This window comes from Equus asinus, chromosome 28 (genome assembly GCF_041296235.1).
Source record: "Equus asinus isolate D_3611 breed Donkey chromosome 28, EquAss-T2T_v2, whole genome shotgun sequence".
In the NCBI taxonomy this organism is placed as follows: Eukaryota; Metazoa; Chordata; class Mammalia; order Perissodactyla; family Equidae; genus Equus; species Equus asinus.
The window spans coordinates 34,718,791-34,734,848 of record NC_091817.1 but is presented as its reverse complement, the minus strand read 5'-3'; the positions used below and the strand labels follow the sequence as shown (position 1 = coordinate 34,734,848).

Sequence of the window (16,058 nt, the reverse complement as noted above, 5' to 3'; positions counted from 1 at the left end):
GCGGAAGCCCCAGCTCCGAATTGACATGGAAGGAGTTTAGCCAAGGAGGGTTCTGGTGAGCCCCACAGAACCCAGAAAGGCTCAGGCCTGAGAGAGGTCACAGTTAGTGCCATGGGGGTAAGCACAGCAGATTAGTTGAAAGTCAATATAATGAAACAGTCAAGCCCCCTTTGGGACCTCTATGCACAGGTTGCCAGGTGCAAGCTGTCCCCTCCTCTGCCCCCAGGCAGACCTATCAAAGGAAAGGAAATTAACTGAGACAGCAGATTAACCATCTCTCCTCCCTCTCCAGCCTAGCCAAAATGGCAGCAAAGAAAGCTTTCTAACAGTCTTAATCCGCAAGGGCAAAGAGAACGTAAGAGAGAGGGACCAGGATGTTTAATAAAATGTTCAAGGGTGGAAAGCAAGTGGGGAGTGTAAGTGACCCAACAGAGGCCTTAAGCTGACACTGCAGAGGGAGATGCAGACGAGCAATGAGCGAGTCCCAAGAGACACTCAGGACTTAGGGGCAGCAGGAGGAGAGCTGAAAACTGGGTAGTTAAAAGTTTCTATAAAGAAGGGTGGGACATGCAGGGCCTCCCCAAGCCCCACACAGACTGGCTACCTCCGCTCTGCCAGCTGCAGGAGACCAGAGGTCCAGTGAGGCCCCAGGCTTGGGGGCCCGAGTCAGAGCAGAAGGCTGGGGAGGCACAGGGCTGAAAAGAGAGTGAAAAGGTCAAGTCAGTGGCTAGGACTCTGAGCGCCTCGGCTCCTTCCTATTTCTTGTTCCCAGAAGCCTACAGGCAGGTATACCTGGCTCAGGTATAGTCTTCCCTTCAGGAAGCAGAGGATTCATCTATGGAGAAACTGGTCACTCCAGAGAAAAGACCCCTGAACAGGGACCTTTAGGGCTCCAGTGAAAAGTAGCCCCACTTGCCACCTAATCCCCTTACAGCAAAGACCAGCAGGTGAGAGAGCACTCGTGACTGTCTTCCTCTGAAATATGGAGCCAAGGGTTTTAAGTTAGGAGTTGTTCTTTTGCTCCCTTTCCGTCTGTGCTCACTCTTTCCCATCTAATGGTTTTGCTGCTGCCTCCTCCTGTCCTGCTGGGCATCCATTCTTGAGCCTGATCTTTGAATGGAAGCTTGGGGCCTTGGCCTGGGGTGACCTAGGAATATCACAGATCAAGGCCAGAACCAGTGGGATGGTTTGACTTGGTGAGTTTCTGCCTCCTGAGGCCTCCATCTTTCTCAGAGCCAGAGCAAGGTACACAGCAGCAGCAGCTTGGTTTTGTGGCAATTTGCTGGTTGGGAGGGAGCAGTGAGCTGGCACCCATCCCATCTATACTTGAGCACATTTAGACCACCTACCCCACAGCAGTTGACTCTCAGCTACCACTGCCAGGCTCTATGTGCGGCAGACCCACAGCTTCAATCTTGCTCAATGTTTTGCATTTTTGTTCTATTTCTGACCCATGGAATTATTTGTCTTGTTTTTGAACTGGCCTTTTTGTTTTTTCTTTTTATATTTTGTGTATCTTTATTATGCATTTGGAGCAGATAAGCTGATCACGTCATGAATTCACTGCACCATCCTGACAGAACCCCAAATATGGTTTCTAGTACTACTTTATATCAAAAAGAACCAGGGCTCCTAGTGGAGTAGTTGATTCTGTGTTGGGCAAGAGAATTAAAGTTTGGAAGAAAATATCATGTAGACCATTAAAGATATCCAGAGGGGTGACAACAGAGTAAGACTGAAGGGGACAAAATTGTAGCAAGCATTAAAAAGAAAACAGTGATTACTGTCACTGGGACGAACTGAGTTGGAGTTAGACCCTGGGTCCATGATGATATTCAAAAGATACAAATATCAGAAAGGGTGCCAAAGAAAAGTCACATGCTCCGATCTGAGTCCACTGATTGGTGCTTGATTTGTATAGCATGGACTGCGGGAAAGTGGGCTTGTGACTGTGGTGCTTGAACCAACCTCCGAATCAAAGGGACCTGGACAAAAGGGTATTTAAAATTAGATTCATGGGGAGATTCATGTACTGACTCAGTTTTCTTCCCTAAGATGAGGCTGGGGCCTTGTTGATGCTGAGATTGGTTCAAGAAGGAGAGCCTGCTATCTGTAAGTATTTGTCTAAATGGAAGCACATACATCTTTAGGGTAGGGTTTTCTAGAAGGGCGATGTGAGCCCCAATACAGAAGGGCAGTGGGGTAGCAAGAACTGAGCTTGCAGATCCAGTGAGGTCCCACCTTATGTAAAGTCTTACTGGCACCTGGGAGCCACATTGGGGACCTTGGGTGACAAAGGGAGTCATATCTGCTCATCCCTTCCAAAATAATTTTGTAGCTTTGGCTAATTTTATCGGGAACTTATTACAGCATGTGGTGGGGGCAGCCGTCCTGCCTATCTAAATTTACTTGAAACACTTCAGAGGAAGAAAAGAAATTAAGGATGTAATAAAAGTAAAGATCGATAATTAGCACCCCCAGGGTGAAAGGGCCGTAGGAGGAAGAAACAGCTGTACTCCATCATACTATTTAGTTCTGGAGTAAACAGCATTTATATAGTCACGGTAATGTAAACATTCTTGTTGCTTTTCAGCTTTGTGAATAAACCTTTAGAAAAAGTACAGATTTCATTACTGTTACACAACAGAATGTAAGTGTTAAAAAAAACACTTTGATCATGTAAAATTTATAGGGCAGAGTTAGGAGATGGAAAAGGGAAAGAAGAGGTGGGAGGACAGATGGGGGAGCTCCCAAATTCAGTTCACAGAGGGGGTTGGCAAGGGCCCCTGCCCATCACTAAGGCTGGAAAAGCAAGAACCTTTTTGAAGGGCAATTGGGCAGAATCTGTTGGGATTTTTAACGTATATCTCAAAGGATCCAAAAGAAACCAGCAACAAGAGTTGCCTCTAGAACATGATCAGAGTGGCTGAGGAACAAAAGAGCAAGGAGGGCTTTTCACCGTAGATCCTTCCTGTCTTTGAATTTTAAATCTTTTTAGCATTTTTAAATAAAAATAAAGGTACATCACCAATAATTCAACTTCCAGGACTGTCCCCTCCTGGAAGAGCAGCACTGGTGCACCAGACCTGCCCAAGGGCATTCATGTAACCTTTGCAGCCACAAGCAAACTGCTGACACTGCCTCAATGACTGTTAGGATGGAGATGGGTGTATTATAGAACAACATAACATGAAACATTACACAGTAGTTAAAGAATTGGAACCATGTGGATGAACATGCAAAGGTGTCCCTAATATCTCAGTTAATGAGACGAGTTGCTCAACATGCGTAAGATCCTATTTTTGATATATTTAAAAATTCTATGTATATACGATTTGCACACGCACACAAAATAGTCTAGAAGGACCACAACAAACTGAACAGTGGTTACTTTTGGGATAAAAGTGGGGAGAACAATTTCCATGCAACCATGTCTTATTTGAATTTACCATGAGCTGTCTGTATAATGTGTAGACTTGTCAAGAATCTCCTCAAAGTATAGCGTTACCCTGTGAAGTGAGAACAGGCTTTGGGGCTGGGGGTAGTGGATCTAGCGCTGGTGCTCAGCGCTAGAACTCAAGGTTCCACGCTGCTCTGAACATCTCTGCCTCCCTCAAGAAGAGGCACAGGGAGGGCAAGGCTTGATGTGGGACAAAGTCATTTCCATGTCAGATGCATCAAGACCCGTCAGTGTGGTGATCTGTCCCATGTGAACCCGTAAGTTTTCAAAAAAGTGAGGGCAAGCCCTCGTATGACCATGAGCTCAAGATCAGGGAGACCCTCTATCATCATGGCACTTGAGAAACCCCAGGAAATGCTTCTTGAATGAATGACTGCCCAGAACACTGGCCCCAGGAGCTGGTTTCTGAAGACTGCCCAATCTGCAGCCTCAGGGGTTCCGGCCCCACAGCAACTGCTCAGAGAAACCCAGACCTGTCAGGGGAAGCCTGAGGGTGCCTCAGGGGCCAGTGAGGCAACTGACCAAGGGCTGAAGCCAGTGATCCCTGGGCAAGGACTCAGCTGCCCATCACAAGTGTGGCTGTCTCGCTGAATGACGCACACACTTCTCAAAACCAGCAAGGTCATGGAACTTCCACTCCTGGAGTTCTGTGGGCCTAGGGGGTGTGTGGGGTCCACAAGCCTCTTGTCTGCAGGACAGTGACTTCAGAGAAATCCACGCCAACACCACCCACAGCTGCTGATTGTTTATTGCACGAGAAACTGGCAATACCGAGGCAAGGGGGTGGGCATTACAAAATAATCTGGTGACCAACCCAGAGCTACTGAAGGGCATTCCGTACAGACACCTCAGTTATATACACGTATGTACACACACACGCACATGAACACACTCTGAACACCCATGAGCCCGAGGCTTCCAAACCCCACACAGCAGCTTGCACCCCAACCCCCCAATACGGCGAGATGCTGCATGGAAGCACAGCCTATGACCAAGGGAAGAAGAAAGGTTGATCTGTGGTGAGCTGAACCACTCCAGTCAGCACACGCAGCACAGCGGATGCAGGCTCTACTTTCATGGGCTGGGCTGGGGTCGGGGGAAGGATGAGGATCTGGGAACATGGGACTGTCCTCAGAAGGCCCTGGGACCAGTCTGAAGGCCTGCCAAGAAGCTGGAGCTAGTCTGCAACTGGTGCTCAGCGCTAGAACTCAAGGAGTTCACGACAACCAGGATTCCAGCATCGCAGAGGAGCATGTTCACCTTGCAGGTCTCAACACATAGCAGAATATGCACAGCAGAGGCTGGCGAGAGCTCCAGAAATTAAGCGAGACTGTGTGCAGCAGCTCAGGGCCCTTCTGCTGGTTTCTAAGAGCATCCTATGTTTGTATGTATCCTATTTCCTATGTGCAAATAAAGCCCCACTTCTAGGCAGAATGAACACGTTCTAGGGTGGGCTTCATCCTAGTGCTCTAGGATGTACTTCATTCTCATGAGGGGCTAAGGGGCCTGCCTGGAGCTCCAGGGGCTGCCAGGGAATGACAGGTCAGCCCCACGTGCCCCATCACTTGGGACTCCCTGGTGACTACCTCTAGCAAAGGGAGTTTCTTCACTACCGAAGGTGGCAAGGCTAGGGTGGCACTCGGACACCACCCCCTCCCCCTCTCTGTCAAGGCTCGGGGACTAGTCTGCTGTAAAGCTAGGCACCGGGTCAGGCCTGCCTGAGCTCACAGAACTGATAAGCGGGTTCCTAAGAGAAGCAGCTATTTGGGGAATTCTTGGACCAACAGTGCTGGGTCCCTCAGGGTCCCAGCCACACCTGGTGCACCAGCCCCTTAAGAGAAGGTGACAACAGCATACCAACAAGACACAAAGCAAGCCTACACACAAAATGCTTCAAGTTTATGTAAAAGGGAAAAGAAAGTCTGAGGGAGTCTGCTGTTTCCATCCCACTGACACCCGAGCCGCTGGCACGACCCCTTATGTGCTGGAAAGAAGGAATTGGCCAGCACCAAGTGGAGAGCGGGGCATTCCTGCTCAGCCTCCATGGTGGAGCCCGTTGGAGAAGGAGGCGATGGCCTTGATCCAGAGCTCTGGGTGTGAGAAGAGCTCCTCTTCCTCAGACCTTCATTTTATACAGATCACTGGAAAAGTTCTATTGAAAACAGAACCTCTTCTACTGGCAAAGACCCTGGGCCTTCTCAGCCCAGAACAGCTATCCTGAGGGGCTGGTCTCTTTCTCACCTAAGTAGCCTGTGAGGCCCAGCCCCTCAGCACGGGGCGCCTCCCCTGCAGACTCACGCATACCTAGGGTTGGTCTTAGGGGAGAAGGATGGTGAGCTTTGCAGAGAGGGTCAGGCCTCCAGATTTTGCAATGGGCGATGGGGCCAAAGGTGACATGGGGGCTTTATTCCAGACTGCCACCAGTAGGTAGGAGGGAGGGGGGTGGGCAGGGCCCCTTGAGATCAGACTCTGGTGCCACCAGCCTGAGAACAGCATGGTCCCACACAGGGCCACCCTCTACAGGGCCTCCCGGGTGCTGCGTGGCCAGCAGCCTCTCGGGCAGGGAGGACTCATGACTACATGTGCGCTGGGGGCGTGAGAGGAGGCAGCCTCAGTTACTCCTGTCCAAAGCCCTCGGTCTCCTCGACGGCATACAGCAGCTTCTCCTTCAGCTGTTCATAGCTCTTGTATGGTGGGAGATCCAAACGGTTGAAACTGTTGAGAGAGGAGAGCAGAACAATCAGCATGGGGGGGCCAGGGCTCCAACAGCCCAGCCCCAGCCTGGCCACTGGGGGGTCAAGATAGTCCACACAACTGTGGCTCAACCAAATGCCAGATGGCCAGGGCCCTGCTGTGGTGGTCAGACCTTATCGCTTCAGGTTCCTGGACCATGGAGGGGCTAGGGGAGTGGGCACAGCATCTGGGGAAACGGGGAACTGGGCAGGAGGGCACATGGGACAGCAGCTTTTGCCTACTGGGATAGAAGTGTTTCGGTATCTAACCCCTGGTATGGCTATCAGGGTGCATAACTGCGCCACAACTCCCAGAAGAGCAGAGGCCCAAGCAAAGGTGGCCCAGGCACATCACAGACCCTCCTCTCCAACCCAACATCCCAGAGCCACGCAAAAGTTGCTGGGGTCAAGGCCCCAAAGTCGCCCTACCCACTGGGCTGCCCTTGGGAGCTTATCTGGTCTCTAGATTCTGGCCACCTCCCACTAAAACCAGCATGCTCACCAGGTGTGGCTTCTGGGGAGCCAGGTTTCCTTGCCAACCTTGTCAATGCAAAATTTCTGTGGTCCATTGCTACCTGTCATCCAAAGAAAAGCACACAGTATATAACAGGACTGTCTTTTCCTAAGGCAGGACCCTCCAGCACCACCCAGATGGTTCCGCCCCTCTTCCACTGACTTGCTTCCAGAAAGACACTAGGTCCGCCCTCCTACTGAGCTGTCCTCGTGCCCACCCAAGAGTACCAGCAGGGCAAAGGAAAGCATACCAATGAGTTCAGCAAATCCTCCAACAGGCAGGCGGCAGGTCCCAGTAACAAACTGCAGCAGCCGAATCCTCTTCTCGTTGTCCATCTCCTTCACCACCTGCAACTCCGCAAGTCAAGGCAGAGTCAGGTGAGCCACTGGGCCCAGCACTTCACCCTAACTGGTAACTCTCCAGGCAGCTCAGGCACCTCTTTGGGACCGAGAACACAAAGTCCAGGTTGGATGGAGGGGTGATAGCCAGCACCTGGGAAATCCCAAAGCCACTCTCTGTAAGAGGTTGGGTTTATAGAATGTTGCCACCAGTCTATGTGACCTCTCTTGGTCTCAGGGACACCTCGAGCCAGGTATTCTCTTTTCATCCAAGTTCTGCTTTTCAAAGCATACTAAGGATAGGAGTGACTGCTTAATGGGTACAGGCTTTCTTTTTGGGGGAGATGAAATGTTCTGGAATTAGACAGTGGTGATGGTTGCCCAACATTGTGAAAAGCCACTGTAAAAGCCATTGAATTGCAGCCCAGTGGTTAAGTGCAACACACACTGCTTCTATGGCCTGGGTTCGTAGGTTCAGAACCTGGGAGCAGACCTACACCACTCGTCAGCCATGCTGTGGCAGCAACCCACATATAAAATAGAGGAAGACTGGTAGAGATGTTAGCTCGGGCTAATCTTCCTCAGGAAAAAAACAAAAAAGCCACTGAATTGTATACCTTAAAATGCATACATGGTGAATTTTATGGTATGTGAATTTCACCTCCGCAAAAAAAATTATATATATTTATTCTTTTTAATGTATGCTACCCTTCATAATGGCAACAACAAGACCCACACATATAAAGGAATCGATTCATTATATCCAGGACAACAAGCTCATACAGTTTCTCTAGAGCCAAGGGCATGCTTTATCATCTGGAATGAAACCACATGACCTACAGGAGCTTTCTTTCCTGCATGTACACCGCCCCACCCCCACCATGGCCCAAGACCGACACCAACACCTCCTGTCAAGTGCACTGGCCACAGTCCAGCTGCAACAGCTCCGTTGGGTTTCTCATCTCCTTTTGCAAGGTAGGGGAGGCAGGGAGAGTGTCAAAGATGAGAGAGGTGATAACACATCAAGTGACCGTGAGCTTGAGGTCTCCTCAGGTCTCATTTCCTTGCCAGACTGGGTGGGGACCCATCCCAGGACCCACCTGCCAGAACCACTGGATCTGCTTGCTGTTCTTGGTGTAGTGCCTGTAGATAGTGTTCTTCTGCCAGTCGCTCATGTCTATCTCCTGCATGCCGCACAGCATCAGCTGCAGAGGGAAAGGGAGTGTGTCAATGACCCAGCACCAGCGCCCTCCCCGCCAGCGCACAGCACCTCATCCGCTCACTGGCAGATGAAATCATCCCAAACATTTTCAACTATTTCTGCTGGCAGTTTTAATAATATGGATAACATAGGCATTGAACGCAGACCCCCTCAAAACAAGGGCCCAGGGAGGGGTGGGTGTGAGGACCCAAATCAAAACAATTTGCCCTGCAACCTTGGTCCTGGTGGAGTATGGGGTTTTACTGGTGAGTTTCTGTGGGTCCACAGAGAGGCTATCAAACAGTAGGATCGCCCCAGAGGCAGGGGCTCAAGGTGCCAACAACCTTAGCACTCACCTCCAGCTCTTTCTCATCAAAGTAGCGCAACCACTCCAGGGGGGCCACCTCATTGAAGCCGTCTAGGAAAGCTTTGGTCTGCTCTTCCACACCCCGAGTGAAACGCCAGTCGGTCAGCAGCCTAAAACCAAAGACCAGCCGTCAGTGCAGCCCAAGACCCACTGCTCAGGAGCAGCTCAGGGCCTGCCCATAAGGCCTCTGTCACACAGCAGCGGGGAATCAGCTGAGGGGACTTCTGGCACACTGGGACCCAGGCTGCTGCCGGACCCAGAGTACAGCCTGTTAAACCTCACAGTGACCCAGAGATGACCGCATCTTTGAAATCCCCACCTCCTCCTCCTCCTCCCACCATCGCTGACTGAACCTCAGACGTGGGGAGGCTAAAAGACTTGACCAAGAGACCTGAAGAATGAGCATGGGCGAATTCATGCTTAAACACACAAGATAGTGGATTGAAGCACGGAGGACAAAGAAACCCTCTCAGTTAGGAGAAAGAAGAGGGAGAAGTCTAAGTTTCATGCCTTTCCAAAGCAGCTCAGCCCTGCAGTCTCAAAGCCTGCCATGTGGGACAAAAGAGAGCAGACAGAGGCTGTCACAGAGGCCTCGGGCTCTGGCTCCCTCAGCTCTGGTCAGCATGTGACTGGCCATCGGCACCCACTCAAGGCCCATGCAAAATGGGGGGTTCTTGTCATCCCTGGTGACGTAGGGGCCACACATGGGGCCCAGCTGAAGAGGGCGCCCCAGAGACAAGAGCAGGAAACCCTTTCTCTGTGCCAGCTGTGTCTCTGCTCCCCTGTCTCCTAGCACCCTCCCTCCCCAACACTTGAGACTCACATGATATACTCTTCCTTGTTCTCCTCTGTCACTCGGATGCTCTCTCCACCTTCCTTCAGCTCATGAGTTGTCACCTTGCCCAGGATCTCCATGTCCTGGATGAAGTACAGCTCTAGGCCACACTCTTCCAGGTTGTTCTCTCTAAGGGCACAAGAAACAAGAGAGAAGAGGTCTATCTTAGAAGGGTCTTCCCTCGATCCTGCTCTGCCACTCACTTTTAGTGCCCATGGGACATGAGGACTCACAGGTGGCCCAAGAACAGTGGCACAGGCCCTCTCCCTGATGCAAGGAGAGTATTCTGGAGCTGCCCTACAGGGGACCCAGGAGCTGCACATCTCCACATGCACTCATACAGCCTAGGAAGAGCTCAGGGGCCACTCTGGCAGAGAAAATAAAGGCCATGGGTACCTACTCCCCAACCAGAGACCTGTCCTCCCAGCACAGGGCGAGGGAGGGGCCTTACTTGATCCAAACAATAGAGTTGTAGAATTCGGGGTCAATGGATTCCAGGTCTTTCAGGGTTGGTCTCTTGCTGAGCATTCGCTTGTAGAAAGGGAGGGTGAAGCCTGTGTCAATGAACTTCCCATGGTACAGAGCCTGAGGAAGGAAGAGACACAGCAAAGAGGCTTGGTCCTCCCAGGACACCACTCGAGACAGACTCTTGGAGGCTCTGTATCAAAGCCTGGCCACTGCCTCCTGCCCTCTGTCCCCGACAGCACCTGAGCATCCAGCTACCCCGGGGGCCCGAAGGGAGAGTCAGAAAGGGCAACACTCTTTGTCCTGACTGGGACCTTGGGACAGATTCGCATCACACCTGCAGACCAGAGGGGCCAAGCAGAGCCGGCCTGCTCAGGAACCCACCTCCGGGACCACTGGCTGCCCAGCACACCTGCCTGCTGGCCCCCTGCTCCAGCAGAGATCTGCCCGTGGCTCACAGAGAAAGCTTGTTCAGCACAGCTCCAGGTGGCAGCCCTGACTCATTGACGCTCAGAGCGGGCGGCAGAAGCAGCCAAAAATAATGCAGACGCGGTCAACAGCGAGAGCTGGCGGGCCAGTGGTGAGTAATAGTCTAGGGTTTTACTGGTCTGTCCTGTTGGCTGCTGGGCCAGGCGGGGCTCTAGACCTAGGAAGAATGTGCCCACTTCCTGAGCCCAGCACCTTGGCCAAGAACTTCCAGACAAGGGGAAGAGACATATTTAGTCATGGACTCTTGGGTCCTCTTGAGAGGGGAGCAGGCAGAGCACTCGGGAGTCAGGAAGAGGCAAAGGAAAGTTAGCAGAGAAACACCACGAACTCCAAATACAGCAGCGGGACTGTGGCTCTCACGGGCTCCCCCTTCTCAATCCTCGTTCTCCACACTCATGGGACACTCAACAGGATGCACGTGACATGACCCCTTTCCATATCCATACTGTGTTCCTATTTCTAGATAAACAGATACTGAGACTCCGCCTTCCCTGCTGTTCACCCACCTCCTGACATTGCTCCTACCTCTTGCACCAACTGGTCTACCAGGGTCCTGTTCTAAATCCCCTTCCAGAAGGCCTGAGTGTCTCAGCAGAACACTCCCCAACACTCCCACCTGGCTTGTGACAGACAGTGGCATCCCCTACCCTAGATGGGCAGCAGGTGGGCAGTGCCTGTCTTCCCAACACCCTCAACAGGACGTGTGCTAGATGTGAAGTGAAGCCCGAGACCCAAGGACCCAGGCTTTTGCTTGACAAGTCCTACATGAATCAGCACGTGAAAACCCTCTCAATGGCCCTGGGGTGGCCACTGAGAGAGCTCTGAACTAGCTCCAGAACCATCTCTGGCTTTATGCATTTTTAGTTAGGAGTTCTATGAGGATGAGGGTGGGGCTCAGAGATGAGTGCCCATCCTCAGGGCTGCTGTGGGTGTGTAGGGTCTGGTGTCCTTGGCTGCCACCCTCCCTGGAGGTCTCATGGCAACGAATCTTACCATGGCAATGAACCTGCCAATAAAGCGGAAGTAGGTGAGGTGGTCGGGGTTGATGGAGGAGGCGGGGTTGATCTGCAGGCAGTAGTTGTTCTTCCCGGCATATTCAAATAAACAGTACATGGGGTTGAGCACCTCGTGGGACAGGAGAAAAAACCACTCTCTGAGGGAAGAGAGAGAAAAACAAGCCGATGGATCCCTCCCTGCACACCACTCACACTGGAGGTGCAACCCTCCTCTGCTGTCCTGTTTCAGCTCCTCTGGAGACACGCGTCCCACTGGGATCAGCACCTGGGCTAACTTGTATTAATAGCTGGTTAGTGAGTGGGGCAGGGTCAAATAAACCTAGGGTGACCCAGGACAACAGCTGCACTTAGGATGATGCTCAGGAAAGCCTGCGGGTGCAGGTGTTGGCTCCCAGGGATTACATTCCAAGACTTTACATCTGATGTCCAGAGTGTCTAAGGGTTAAGGAGCTCCTTGTACCCTGGGGCACCAGGCACACTTGTGTAGGCTGTGCACTGGATAAGAGCACTATTTTAAAATATAGATTTGCACATTGATTACAACAATTTCCCTACAAAGAGTAGTCAACCTATTTTTTCCTGATAAAACTAGAACATCATGATCATTTTCCAACATGGAAGTGTCTTGAGAAATGGCAGCTTTTTTTAAATCTTGCAAAGCTTCTGTATGGACAGCGGCCACCCTGCTTCCACCCTGAGGAGGCAGCATAATATGAACACATGGTAATACGTTCCTGACCCCTGATGCATGAAAACTCCCTGCTCCGTGCTGCCTCTAGATCATAAACCTCACTCCCACCAGCTATCCCACAGGTATCACATTTCCCTTACACTTTGCCCTCCCCTCACCCCACACCCCATCACCATACCCTTTCCCATACTTCCACGCATTCATCTGAATCAACACCCATGCCTTAGCGTGTCTTTGCACCCTAAGTACAAGCCTCAAGCCAGAATTCAGGGTCCTTTCGGGCTTGAGCTAAACCAGCAAGGGGACGTCCCAAGGGGGCCAGTCCCTGGCTGCTGGGCTGTTTGTGGCCAGGCAGACGAGGAGTCCTTCGATGCAGAGGGTGCCCCAGTATCCTGTCCGTGGTTCTACCCTGTGGTAGAACAGCATGACGTAACCTACCATAGGGTAAAACCACTGGCAGGACACAGAGAGACAGACACACACAGGGCGGGAGCCACACCACCAAGCAGAGCCTGGAGAGGAGGTCACCACAGGAAAAAGAGCCATCGATCCATGGGGGCCAACACAGGGGACAGCACCACCAGCAAACAGAGAACCAGAAGCAAGTTAACCCAACACCAAGCGAAAAGACATCCCCACACCATGAGAGGTCAGCGAGCTGAGTGGTCACCAGAGGCCAAGACGCTCCTTCTCTCTGCTGGGGACATTTGGCCCCATTGTCCACAGCAACGCTTTGCCAGAGTCTGTTAACCTTTGTAGGTGGGCTGTGGTGAGGGCAAGACAATGCTCTGGGCTCTTCTTAGGGTTACATCAGCTGTTTTAATTTTATTAACCCTGCGCACATGACATGCAACTGAGTATTGACCAAGGCCCTTTGGATTACACACGTCAGGTACACACAGACACTCAACTTAACTGCCCTGGCTGCTTCAAGAGGAAGAGAGGCCCAGAGTCGATTTTAATGGACAATCATATGCCACTGATATTTAGCCACTGCCTACTGGTTCAAGTACAAAAATGATGACATATTGGTTATAAAAGAGTCATTGTCCTAAGTCCCTCCCCCAGCAGCCCCCTGTACTCCTATGACCCAATAACAAAAGGGTTAATGCCTAGCCCAGCAGGGGACCCCAGGACCCTGCTCCAGCACCTATTCAGACTGGCCATACCCGGGCCCATCCTGAGGATGCATGAGAGCTTTGGGACTCAATCTCAGCAGGGGGCAGGCAGCTCTCCAGCCATGGGCCCTGCAGCCTGGGAAGTATGTGTGGCACAGCCTTCCAGGGCCCGAGCTCACCTGGCAATGCCTCCATAGTCCAGCCCCTCCTCGCCGCGCATGATGATGTAGAGCCGGCGGCGCAGATCATAGGGTTTCATGTTCATGATCTGGGGAGACAGAGCATCGTGGCCACCCTGCCACTCCTGCTTCCATGGAGGCTGGGAGTGGGGGCAGGGGACTCTAAGGCCTTCTCTTCAGCAGAAGCTTGTCACCAAGGCCCACGCCTTGGGAACTCTATCTTGTGGGTTTAACAGGCCACGTGATAGAAGAGGGGGTGGTGGGAGTGGCCTCTGGCTGCCCCTGGTTTTAGACACCATGATTATTCTCTAACCTGTTGGAAAGAATCCTCAAAAAGGGTCTGCCTGGAAACGCTGATCTTCACATGGCTGGGGAGGGCATTTGACTGAAAAGGAAACAAGAAACCTCAAATCAGAGCCTTGGTGGTACCTGTTCAGTTTGGTCTCCTGCCTGTATGAACAGGCTTCCTCATCCCCCGGGGCTGGTAGGGGAGAGCCTGGTCCCCTGGAAACGGAAGCTGGCTTCCTGGAGTCAATATGTGACAACTGCTTGGGGTTAGACAGGTGACCCATCCCCCCCTAGGATACAGGCATTCCAATGCCTGCTGCTGGCCTGGGAAACCGTGCTGAAATAACTCAATAACCCAACCTCCCAGGGCCAGAACTCACATGGCAGAGGAAACGGAACTGGTGAAACTTCCACCGGAAACTTCGGTCATAGGCACCAGGGGAACCTTGCTTTGCCCTGGGAGGAACAAAGATGTTCTGGAATCCATGTCACTTCTCAAATATTAGCAACTCACCTTGTTAGCCCTAAGGAAAGCTGATGCTATGTTAACGAAAAGACAGTAAAGTAAGGCATAAAAGAAAGGAAGTGACTGCCATTAAGATCATCTGCAGATTTAAGGAGTAAAAAGAAAAACTAGAAATAAAGCCAGACCTCTTGCTTTTGGAGAGAGGCCGCTAGTGTTACTCTGAATAGGGAGGCCCTTCCCTCCCCATCCCCACTAACGTGACATGGAAACTGGCCACTAGAGGGCAGTAAGAGCAGCAGGACAAGGATAAACGGCCCTAACAGATGCTGTCACCTGTGCAAAGTCCTTACCCAGACTCAAACCCCGGGCGAGGATCCTTAAATGTGGTGGTGCGGGTATTGTGGTCCACGAAGTAGCGCACCCCCTCGCTGGTGTACTTCATCTCCCACCCTGGGGGCAGAGCTGGTTCTTGGATCATCCTGGAGACACGGGAAGAGAGCAGTTAAGGACTGGCAGTGAAGACTGGCCTCACCTTCTGGCCTCAGTGCTAGGAAGCTGGGGTCCCCAAAGTGCTGCTTTCTTTGCAGAGCCCTTGAGGGTGGGCCTTGGGGAAATGCACCTGGCACCACTCAAGTCATGAGGACAGTTCTGCAGCAGAGAGAGGTCATTTAGCATCTCAAGGCCAAAGAACCAGCCCTGGTTGGATGGCTGTGGCCTGAGTGACCACCAGCAACCCTGAGGCACCAAGTGTCCCAGTCTCAGACTAGCTTCTGGACTGGGGGAGGTATAGGGTGTTGAGGGGGTTCCCTCAGCCCTTTTGAAATTGCATTATCAGAAGCCTACACAATTTGCACAAAGACCGGCAATACCTGCCAGCCAGGCCACTCTCCATTCACCAAGAGGGTCAATTTTTTTTTTTTTAAAGATTTTATTTTTTCCTTTTTCTCCCCAAAGCCCCCCGGTACATAATTGTATATTCTCCGTTGTGGCTCCTTCCAGTTATGGGATGTGGGATGCTGCCTCAGCATGGTTTGATGAGCAGTGCCATGTCCGCGCCCAGGATTCGAACCAACGAAACACTGGGCCGCGTGCTGCAGAGCGCGCGAACTTAACCAATCGGCCACGGGGCCAGCCCCAAGAGGGTCAATTTAAGAAGCCGCTTTCAAGCTCCATTAGGCCAACACTACATGGTGAAGGTCTCAGGGAAACTTGTGTACGGCTAAAGGTCCCAGAACATTGGCCATGGAGGACTAACGCAGTCCAAGGCCACTCAGCCAACACTGGAGCTGCACAAGGGCCCAACCTGGCCTTCCTCCCGGCCCAAGTTCTCACCCCTGGGTCCGAGGGTCCTCCCACTGGGTAGTGCGCGTGTTATGGTTCACGTAATACACCCGTCCGTTGTCCTGTCTCTTCTCTGCCAGGGGAGAAGAAAGAAAAGAGGACAATCAAATTACGACATCTTGAGCCCACGTCCTCTCCCCTCTGGCTCCCATCTCCTGGGTGCTGGGTCTGAACTGCCCCTGTTCCCAACCCGTTAGAGAAGTTTAACAGGCAAAAGCCTGCCTCACTCGCATCTGTCACTGGCAAAAAGGACAGAGAGTCTTTCCCTACTCGGGAGTTGGGGAGAGATATACACATTTTCAACTCAAGATCAAGTACTGTCTTTGGTTGGCTAGTTTGCTAGAGGGAAGGGGGGCGGTGTGGCAATACGGAGGGGGGGCAGCCCAGCTGAAACCAGAGGCCTAATTGCATCCAGCTGTGTGCAAAGTGGAGGCACGGCCAGCCTCCCCTCAACCCTGGTCCCCACCCCAGTCTGTCATGGCCAGTCTCTGGTTCTGCAACTGCTTCATCCACAGGATGCAGCCGACCCAGGCGCCTCTGTCCCTCAGGCAGAGTCAC

General features: G+C 52.0%; 1 protein-coding gene across 5 annotated transcripts in view; it reads right to left on the bottom strand.

Annotated features, from left to right (window-relative positions):
* Positions 1-4,192: 4,192 nt before the first annotated feature.
* The window catches only part of WWP2 (WW domain containing E3 ubiquitin protein ligase 2), a 136,561-nt gene continuing 124,695 nt past the window's right edge, over positions 4,193-16,058 (bottom strand). For 3 of the 5 annotated variants that reach the window (XM_044760996.2, XM_044760997.2, XM_070500411.1), the window contains 13 exons: positions 15,492-15,573; positions 14,510-14,638; positions 14,074-14,149; positions 13,719-13,790; positions 13,406-13,494; positions 11,395-11,554; positions 9,899-10,032; positions 9,436-9,576; positions 8,602-8,722; positions 8,145-8,249; positions 6,957-7,053; positions 6,695-6,767; positions 4,193-6,175 (listed from right to left, as the gene is read on the bottom strand). In XM_044760996.2, the coding sequence (XP_044616931.1) occupies positions 6,076-6,175; positions 6,695-6,767; positions 6,957-7,053; positions 8,145-8,249; positions 8,602-8,722; positions 9,436-9,576; positions 9,899-10,032; positions 11,395-11,554; positions 13,406-13,494; positions 13,719-13,790; positions 14,074-14,149; positions 14,510-14,638; positions 15,492-15,573 (1,379 nt within the window). In that variant the 3' untranslated portion in view covers positions 4,193-6,075. Of the gene's footprint in view, positions 6,176-6,694; positions 6,768-6,956; positions 7,199-8,144; positions 8,250-8,601; positions 8,723-9,435; positions 9,577-9,898; positions 10,033-11,394; positions 11,555-13,405; positions 13,495-13,718; positions 13,791-14,073; positions 14,150-14,509; positions 14,639-15,491; positions 15,574-16,058 lie in introns of all 5 variants that reach the window. The other 2 variants (XR_011498992.1, XR_011498993.1) reach the window with 1 other exon arrangement.